At 40.7% G+C, this 10,402-nt stretch overlaps 1 protein-coding gene and 1 non-coding gene across 8 annotated transcripts in view; both read left to right on the forward strand.

Annotated features, from left to right (window-relative positions):
• The first annotated feature begins 565 nt into the window (after positions 1–565).
• LOC145723397 (uncharacterized) overlaps positions 566–10,402 on the forward strand; it is a 12,577-nt gene continuing 2,740 nt past the window's right edge. For 2 of the 7 annotated variants that reach the window (XR_014148397.1, XR_014148395.1), the window contains exons 1-4: positions 568–793; positions 4,184–4,399; positions 7,965–8,132; positions 9,722–9,846. Coding sequence is in view for 3 of the 7 variants with exons in the window: in XM_081830336.1 (XP_081686462.1) it covers positions 8,111–8,132; positions 9,722–9,816 (117 nt within the window). In the remaining 4 variants the exon portion in view is untranslated. Of the gene's footprint in view, positions 794–4,183; positions 4,400–7,964; positions 8,133–9,721; positions 9,847–10,402 lie in introns of all 7 variants that reach the window. The other 5 variants (XM_081830336.1, XM_081830320.1, XR_014148400.1 and 2 more) reach the window with 5 other exon arrangements.
• On the forward strand, positions 9,898–10,076 carry LOC115942398 (small nucleolar RNA SNORA81). Its single transcript, XR_004077002.1, has one exon. It is a non-coding gene; the product is annotated as a small nucleolar RNA SNORA81 (small nucleolar RNA).

The raw sequence follows: 10,402 nt of genomic DNA on the forward strand, positions 1-10,402 counted from the left end.
AAAATAATTATGTGACTTGATAGAGGTGTTAGCTGACGCTATGGTGGTAATCATATTGCAATATATAAATGTGTCAAATCAACACATTGTACGCCTTAAACAATGTGATATGTCATTTATATCTCAGTTTTTTTAAATACCATTAGAGAAAAAATCAAGTCTATTTAAAAATTGTATAATTTCGGTTTTGAGATGATTAGGAGGATTTTCTTAATATATGTTTTTCACGTTCTTGAAAACATTAAATTTTGTATTCTTCTTAGCCCACATCCCTTTATATTCTAAGACAGCTCCCTTCCCTTCTTCCCCTCAGAGCCTCTAAAAATTAAAGGTCATGAAGGGTTCCTAGCCCTAGAGCCCACGAGAGAGAAAAGCCCACGGACCACAGGAGGACACACCTATCCGACATCCAAGGGCCTAAGGAGGCAGAGGACAGAGCCCACACCTCCCCAGCCGCAGACAACCTAAAGGGCGGAGGAAACCGATTGGCCAATCGCAACCACTGTAGCTCAGCTCTGTTCTTTGATTGGCTTTAGCGGTGACGCCCCCCCTCCCCGAATTCCTTGCTTGGATTGGTCTAGTTCTTGCTTCTGACCTGGACGGTGGCCGGAGGAGGACAAGAGACTTCCAGACGGAATGGAGGGATGATTTGGGTAACATCTGAAACGCAGTCGCCCATCAGCAAGCAACCGGGGTCCCGGGACGTGGCGGCGGCCTCTGTGGTCTCGGTGTTGCTGATGGCGACCGAGAGGAACCGGTGGGAGCGCCTCCCGAGCCCGCTGCTGCCGCCGAGGTAACGGTTGCGGTCTGGCTCAGGGTTGGGGGATGTTTGGCCTGCCAGCGCAGAGAGAGGGGAGGAGGCGGAGGAGGACCAGAGGAAAGAATCTGCGAGACCCGGGGTTCTGCTTTCAGCCCCACCCCCGAAAGGGAGTCGTTTTACACCCAGCCCTTCCCTTTCTTTCCCCTCCCTACGTTCACCCTTCAGCCCGCCTTTTGCCTCAGTTTCTCTAGTGGGGGGCGGGGAGGTGGAGGACAGTGGAGCTGGGCTTGCCATTCTCCATGCTCCCCTCGCCGTAGAGTTGCCAGATTTGGCAATAGAAATACAAGAGGAGGGGGGCCTGGATTGCTCAGTCGGTTAAGCGTCTGCCTTTCGCTCAGGTCGTGATCCAGGGTCTGGGGATGGAGCCCCGCCTTGGGCTCCCTGCTCAGCGGGGAGTCTGCTTCTCCCTCTCTCTCCCTCTGCCCCTCCCCCAGCGTGTGCTCTCGCTCATGCGCGCTCTCTCTCTCAAATAAATAAAATCTTTTTTTTTAAATACAAGATGCTAGTTAAATTTAAATTTCAGATAAACAATAATTTTTTAGTATAACTATGTCCCCAATATAAAGAGAAATTTAAATATAAAACATTATTTGTTATTTGTCTGAAATCGAACTGGGTGTGTTGTTTTTTATCTGGCAACCCTAGTCTAGAATAACACTTGGACACCTCCTAACCATTTACAGCCTGCTTAGGGACACAGCAGTCCCTATGTGGAGAGTGTTGTTGTAATCCATGTTCTGATGAAATCCGAAGAGACTCGCCTAACGTTATGCAACTAGTGGGTAATGAGGCCAGGACACCTTAAAAACCCATTTCAGTTCTGCTGTCCTTCATCAGGAGAAGACTCCTGGGGAGTTCTTTTTTATTGTTGGAATAAATCCAGTTAACAAAAGCAAACTTACCTTTCAGAGGGCTGGAGAGTTAGTTCTCCTCTATAACATTTACTTTATATTTTAGGGAAGAAATAACTGTATTAAACTGTCAAGGAATATAGCTCTTTGATGATGAAAGTATATTTTATAATTAATAAACAATGTCATATCATTTGGCTTTGATGTCAGCAGACAAGGTTATATTCATATATATTGCAGGAGATCCATACATCACTATGAAGGTAGGGATTAAGGCAGTATATCCTATAGAGGCTAAGAGCTCAAATTCTGGAATGAAACACACCTGGGTTCAAAGCCTAGTTCCACCACTTTGATGGCAGTAGGCAAGTTACATAATATCTCAGTTTCCTCTTCTTTAAAATATAGATGATAGGGGCGCCTGGGTGGCTCAGTCGTTAAGCATCTGCCTTCCCCTCAGGTCATGATCCCGGGGTCCTGGGATCAAGCCCCACATCAGGCTCTCTGCTCAGCAGAAAGCCTGCTTCTCCCTCCCCCACTCCCCCTGCTTGTGTTCCCTTTCTCACTGTGTCTCTCTGTCAAACAAATAAATAAAATCTTTAAAAAAAATAAAAATAAAATAAAATAAAGATGATAATAATTGTATCCACTTCATAGGATTGTCAAGTGCCTGGGACATCGAAATTAATTTTAATTTTAATTTTTAGCTATTAATTTTAGCTATTATTAGCTATTACATTTGACCTTTAGTAAGTGTGAATGTTTGACATACTAAATGATTCTATAATTTTTTTTTAAAGATTTTATTTATTTATTTGACAGAGAGAGACACAGCGAGAGAGGGAACATAAGCAGGGGGAGTGGGAGAGGGAGAAGCAGGCTTCCCGCTGAGCAGAGAGCCCGATGTGGGGCTCAATCCCAGGACCCTGGGATTATGACCTGAGCCGAAGGCAGGCGCTTGACGACTGAGCCACCCAGGTGCCCCTGATTCTATAATTTTTAATTTTTAAATTTTTATTTTAAGTTTTAAAAAGCCAAGCAATTAAAAATATTATGGACATCTGAGTTTCAGTGAAAAGAAATGTCCCGCTAAGCAAGGGGCCCGATGTGGGGCTCAATCCCAGGACCCTGGGATCATGACCTGAGCCTAAGGCAGACCCTTAATGACTGAGCCACCCAGGTGCCCCTCTAAAATACTTGTTTTAACCATTATTGAACAGTACATTTTTTTTTTTTAAGATTTTATTTATTTGAGAGAGAGAGAATGAGAGACAGAGAGCATGAGGGAAAGGAGGGTCAGAGGGAGAAGCAGACTCCTTGCTGAGCAGGGAGCCCGATGTGGGACTTGATCCCGGGACTCCAGGATCATGACCTGAGTCGAAGGCAGTCGCTTAACCAACTGAGCCACCCAGGCGCCCTGAACAGTACATTTCTTTTCACGGAAACTCAGATATCCTGGGATCATGACCTGAGCCACCCAGGCACCCCAAGCCTTGTAGAATTTTATATTTCTTTGCATATTGTTTTATTTTCTTAGTGTTTACAGTATTAAAATCATTTACTTGCAGCTGCACCTGGGTGACTCAGTTGGTTAAGGTCCAACTCTTGATTTCAGCTCAGGTTATATCTCAGGGTTGTGAGATCAAGCCCTGCAGAGGGCTCTGCTGCTGAGTGTGGAGCCTGCCTAAGATTCCTCTCCCTCTCCCTCCGGTCCCCCTCTCCCCTCCACATGCCTGCTCCCTATTGCGCTCGCTCTCTAAAACAAAACAAAACAGTTTACTTGCAGACTATTCCCTAAAATTCCTCTTGGGAATTTTTTGCAGTTTTTCTTCAAAAACCTACAAAACCTTTCCATCACCTAAGGAGGAATGTGGAATTATGAAGATTGAAGTTCTAATCTTAGCAACTACTGTTTACTACCCCAAGTGATTATAAACAAGTCCCTTATCATATCTGATCCTTGATTATTTGTAAAATCATAACAAAAACTTGATTCCGCACACCCGAGGGTTATAAATGCTGTCAGTTATTACTAGCTATTTGTCCACCAGAGAAAACTGCAACCATGGATGAATCCAACTATTTGTCTTCTTTGTGCCTGCATCAAGCTTCATAGAAGAGCTTGAGAAACTTGTGCACTGAGAACACTTGACACTAAAAGAAATTCTTGGTAGTCGACTTCACCTGGGCATTCAGCACCTCATTCTTTCAATTTATACAATTGCTGTTTCAGATTCTCTTCACTCTTTGCAAACCTCTGACATCCCTTACAAGCCGCCCTCAGCAAATGATCTCAGTGTTAGGGAGGAAATAGAATACCTGAGTTCTGAGCTTCCTGCCAGCAAACATTAGTGTTTCCATCCCACTACCAGTGTTGTCCTTGTCATATCATAGTTCAGTTTGGAGTCCCGTAGTCCCATGGTAGTTTAATAGAGCACAGGCTCTAAAGCATTTTTCCTAAAAATGATATTGTCCCATTCACTAGGGACTATGTTGTCCTTCCTCTTCCTAGATTGTGGGACTGCACATCACACTGGCTTCTTACTCCACCTGTCAGGCCACCCAGAGTTTGAGGCTGGAAATCACACACACACATCATTCAGCAACACACTGATCAATTTCCCCTCTGAGAGCTTCAGCTGGAGAAATTTTCTGCCGGGAAGTTCTGGGTTTCATCCTCAAGGAGAAAGCTGGGACCAGTGCTTTCAAAATTCAGACATGACATAAGGTATAGAATGCTTTTCTGTTTCCTCAATTATCATGTTTTTGTGAAGCCTCATTTAAACCTGCTTTTCTGTCTTCGACAGCATTTTCTACAGATGTGTTTTATTACCAAGTAGAGCTTTGCATTCATAAAGGCTAAATATAACTTAACTATTCCCCTAATGTTATAAAAATGGGTCTCACCCACACACTAGGTCCTCCTGTACCCTGTGCTGATCCCTTCCAATGTATTTTGCTTGCTCCTCCTCATGGTTCACTAGGCTGTGTCCTCCATATCTGTAGCCACTTCCTTGGGACTAAAGATACTGTGGCCCCAGCAGACACCGGCTGGCTGGCTCATGGTTTCTCCTTCTAACTCACACCCTGGGGACTCAGATGTCCTTGAGTTCCCATGATTTATTGTTGAGTTATTTCCTATTCTCTTTACCATCCTCTGATGGAAGTGTTGGTTTACCTAGAACTTTAAGCACCCCATAGAATCATGGATCCGAGCACAGGAAGGACGATGACAGGTACTCATCCTGGCTGCCTCGTACATGTGTTGCAGCCCCCAATCCCACCGTTTAGCATCCTCACTAAGTTGTTGCCCAACCTCTTTCTAACACTTCAGGAAGCTGGAAATCCATCACCTCCTGAAAGTAGCTTAGTATAGTTTCAGTCAGCTGTCCATTAGAAAGTTCTTCCCTCTAAACAGAGCCAAAATATGTGCTTTCCCAAATAGCCCTCATAATTTTTTCCCAGGTTAATTTTGATCTTTGGTGCACAAGGAAAAAAAAATCTCACCTAGTCAACCCTTTTTTATTTAAAATTGTTAATTTCCAGATTCATTTAATAAATTCTGATTTAAGTGCCTTTTCTGTCATCTCTCATCTTCTAGTAAATGAAAACATATCTGCGTATTTCGCACAAGAGATTCTTGGGCTTAAACAAACTTTTCACTTTACCTTCCTCTTTTTAAAATTAATAATTGGCATTGATACAGCTTCAGATTAAAGTACTTAAATTTACCAGAGCTGGAGCTCCTGGATAAATCAAAGGCCTCACACTCAACTGCCTGCAGGGGGCTGGCCCAGTGACATAAGTGAGTAAAAAAGTTAAGAAAAATAAGGAGAGGTAGAGATCCAGTGATGTGCAGTGCATATGCCCATCTAAAGCAGGCAGCCATTCGCTAGTTGCCACCAGAGGATAAGGAACAGGGTTACAATCTACTGATTTTTCAAGTGAAGGGGGAAATTTGGATCTGCATATGAAATTTCCTCAGAAAACATCTAATTCAGATTTAAAACACTGTGCAAAACAAAGAAGACAAAGGAGCTGCCAGTTTAAGACCTCTCTTGTTTCTCTTCTATAAAGTATAAATGTTAGTAGGCTTGATATTTGTATTTTGAATTTTTAATAACTTTTAATTTGAAATGTTTTTGGACTTACAGAAAAGTTACAAAAGTGGACAAAGAATTCCAATATTCTTTACCTAGATTTCTTAAATGTTACTGTTCATAACACATTTATTTTATTCTCTGTATATAAATACAGTTGCACATATCATATACTCACATAATGTTTTTCTGAAGCATTTGGCAGTAAGTTACTGACATTATGCCTCTTTACGCCTTAATATTTCAGCATGTGTTATTTAGAAATAAGAGCATTGTCTTACATCATAACACAATTATCAAAATCAAAAAATAACAGATGCAATATTGTTATTTAGATTTCACCAATTGTCCAACTAATGAACGTTTTACCAAAACAAAAAAATGGTTTACTGGTCCAGAATCACATACAGCATCACATGTTGGATTTAATTGTTATGTCTCTTTGGCCTCCTTCATTCTGGAACAGCTCCTCAGTCTTTGTCTTCCATGATTTTAATAGGTTAGATGATGAAGTGATTTTTGGCATTCATGAGTGTATCCATAATAGAGATCTCTGCATGTACTAAAAATACATGAGTAGAGGATGGTGCCAATCATTGAGAATGGAGGCCAGGTTTTTTATAGAACATCCCTCCATTGTTTTTGTTATTGTTTTTCCAGTACTTCTTCACACAAAGATTCAGGCTATCCATTTGGGGAAGAAACGCACAGAAGTGATGTGTCTGTCTCAGTGCATCGTATCAGGAGGCTGGGCAGGCTGCACTCTTCAAGCATGTTGCCCTGGAGGTGGCTCAATCCCACAGAAGAACTCTGAGATCAGTGTAGTCAATCCAGCGGCCAGCACAGTGTATTTACATCTGTACCCTCAGTCATTGCTTAATGGCTGTCTGCCAGGGGAACATAAATCCTCAGATACTTCAGGTTTTACAAAAGTGAAGAATAGCTTAAGATTTGGTGTAAAGAACCTTCAGAACCTTCTTTTTAATTATTGTCCATATGCAAGCATAGAGTTTTTGTTTCAGATTAAACAGGAACTAGGTTTGCAGATATGGTTTGCAGGGCTCTATCTCACCAGATGGAGAAAATAAAGCTTTCTTTTCTTTAAGGTAGACAGAATCCATACCCTTTGTGTTATTAAGTCTAAATGCAATTTTGCAGCATGAAAACTGCAATGATCTGTAATTAGTTGGGACTCTTCATAGTTTGTGACATATCTGTTGCATGTTATCTGTTTTCAAAACTCACTGCTATTAGCTATGGAAGCTTTTCTTAACAAAGCTGTAGGCTTTATGAAGATCAAGGCTGTATGTCATAGTTTCCTATTGGAAAGATTTCGTTTTTTTTTTTAATTTTTTTTTATTAACATATAATGTATTACTTGTTTCAGGGGTACAGGTCTGTGATTCATCAGTGTTATATAATACTCAGTGCTCATTACAACACATACCCTCCCCAATGTCCATCACCCAATTACCCCATCCCCCCAACCCCTTTAGTTTTAAAGTAAGTGATAATCAGTGAATACATAACAGAACAATTTGCCTACTTATAGGCAAAATCAGAACTTGTTTCCCTACTTACATGTCCTGCACATAGAAGAATAATGCAGGAAATGTTTGTCTGGGTTCTTTGAATATCTAACTGGTATCTCTAGGAAACTGAGGATCCCAAGTTTGTAAAGGCACAAAAATCTAATTAAAAATGAGACACTGAAAGGGATTTTATCATGAAGCAGTTTGATAATTCTGTAAGCTTAGAAGTGATTCTGTGTTAAAAGAATCACTGCTTAGGGAAGAATGAAGGGGGGGAAATCGGAGGGGGAGAGGAACCAGGGGAGACGAACCATGAGAGACAATGGGCTCTGAAAAACAAACTGAGGGTTCTAGAGGGGAGGGGGGTGGGAGGATGGGTTAGCCTGGTGATGGGTATTAAAGAGGGCACGTTCTGCATAGAGCACTGAGTGTTATACACAAACAATGAATCATGGAACACTACATCTAAAACTAATGATATACTGTATGGTGATTAACATAACAATAAAAAAGATTAAAAAAAAAATCACTGCTTAAAAACTGTTTGTGGACCAGAATCTGAAACTAAATATGAGCAGTTCAGCATTTAGCTGTGTGCTTCAGAAATTGCTTGGTAGAACCTGTTTTTCTACAACATAATAATTTAAGCTTTGACTTTTAGATCCAAACAGCAATCCTGGCACTTGACTACCGTATGGAAACAACTTGTTATGACTGCATTGTGGAAATGGTGTTCAAAATGAAACGCACAGCATACAAGCTGAAATAGCACTTATAGCTGTTGGTATTGCAGGGAGAGCATTCAATATGTTAAATACAAGATATCTTTGTAAGTATCACCATATTTTTCAGAGGGCATTTTTACACTAGTGATATTTGAGGTATGGGAGGGAAAATAATTACCTGTTTAAGCCAATTGCCATGCATGAATATCTAGACATGATACTAAGACTTTCCTTTAATAAACTTTATATTTTAGGACAGTTTTAGGTTCACAGAAAAATTGAGAAGATAGTTCAGAAAATTTCCATATACCTTCACCAGTTTCCCATATTATTAACATCTTACATTAATATGGTATATTTGTTAAGATTAATGAACCAACCAGGTGGCACCTGGGTGGCTCAGTCATTAAGCATCTGCCTTCAGCTCAGGTCATGATCCCAGGGGCCTGGGATCGAGCCCCACATCGGGCTCCCTGCTCCCCGGGAGGCCTGCTTCTCCCTCTGCTGCTCCCCTTTCTTGTGTTCCCTCTCTCCCTGCCTCTCTCTCTGTCAAATAAATAAATAAAATCTTTAAAAAAAAAAAATTAATGAACCAACCAACCTTGATTACAATATTATGAACTGAAGTCCAGAATTTACTCTGATTTTCTTAGTTTTTTTCTTTTTTTTTTTTTTAAAGATTTTATTTATTTGACAGAGAGAGATACAGCGAGAGAGGGAACACAAGCAGGGGGAGTGGGAGAGGGAGAAGCAGGCTTCCCGCTGAGCAGGGAGCCCGATGCGGGACTCGATCCCAGGACCCTGGGACCATGACCTGAGCCGAAGGCAGACGCTTAACGACTGAGCCACCCAGGCGCCCCTGATTTTCTTAGTTTTTACCTAATGTCCTCTTTCTGTTCCAGGATCCCACCCAGGATACCACATTACATTTAATTGTCATGTTTCCTTAATCTCCTCTTGGGTGTGATAGTTTCTTAAATTTTCCCTGTTTTTGATGACCTTGACAGTTTTTAGGAGTCAGAAATTATTGGTCAGATACTTAGTAGGATGTCCTTGTATTGGAATTTGATGTTTTTCTCAAGATTAGACTGGGGTTATGGGTTTTGGCGGGGGGGGGGGGGGGGGGGGGAGACCACAGAAGTAAAGTGCCATTTTCATCTCATTATATTAAAGATTATTCTGTTGATGTTGACCTTGGTCCCCTGGCTGAAGTTGTGTTTGTTAGGTTTCTCCAGGTAAAGCTACTCTCCTCACACACCCCTTCCATACTGTATAGTCTTTGGAAGGAAGTCTCCATGCACAGCCTACACTTAAGTAAGACTTTTCTTTTAACTTTCCAAAATGGATCCAGATGCTTGTTTTGGATGAAGCAGATAAAAATGCTGAGTCCAGCAATTAAAGGTCAAATCCACAAGACCTACTAGAAAGTAAATACAAGTATTCAGGTGTGCACATGATTCATCTATAGCTGGCGGGTTGGGTTACTTGTTACAATGTAGCTGTGAAGTGCTATATTGTCCTTCCCCCTGCTGAAAGCAACTGTTTCCTACAATCTCTGTCTAGCTCCATTCTATAGTAAGACAGGGACGCTTGGTCTCAAACATTATTCCTCTATTATTATTATGAAAACTGTTATATCTACTTAATTGATATGTCAACATAATTAGTCGTCTCTCTTTATTTTTTTTTTAAGGTTGGGTTGCTTTCTGCCTTGATGTCAATCAATATGTTGGAAGTTATCAAGAAGTTCAAATTCTGATGAAGAAGGAAGAATTGACCTATGAAACGGTCAATATTTTATAATATTTTTGAAAAGGGGTAATTTTTTTTTGTTGATATACATAAAAATTATGGCCAGAATTTTTTTTTACCTTCTTACTTAAGCTCTGTACTAAAATTGCAGAAACTAGTATCATGCCTTCATATTTGTAATAAAGCCAGCAAAGTAAACACAAGAAGAAAAATAACTATACCAGATAGTAGAAAAACTGAGATGAACCTCTTTCTTAAGTCCAGCATACTTTGTTCTAAGATTTGGGATGATAATATCTGTATTGAGGCCAAATTAATAGAATAAATTTCTAACTGGTCCCTTCCAATGATAGGATGAGAGTTAGAAATCAAATGGTTTTTTATTCTGACTCTGTTAGGAATTATCATTTTCCTTTCTGAAATACTGGAGGGAAGAAAATTGTATGTTCCTTGTGTCAAATGACGGACTACACATGCTGTTCTTTTTCGGAACACAGCTCAAGGGTAGACTGGCTTCTGAGAAAACGCATGCCAGGAATTTCAGTATGTGATGTGATAAGAGTAGTTCTTCCCTAGTATTGTTAGTTAAGACACTGTTAACATCTAATTATTTCCTTAATAA

Source organism: Leptonychotes weddellii, chromosome 1 (genome assembly GCF_054177405.1).
Source record: "Leptonychotes weddellii isolate Sample4059 chromosome 1, ASM5417740v2, whole genome shotgun sequence".
NCBI classification, from domain to species: Eukaryota; Metazoa; Chordata; class Mammalia; order Carnivora; family Phocidae; genus Leptonychotes; species Leptonychotes weddellii.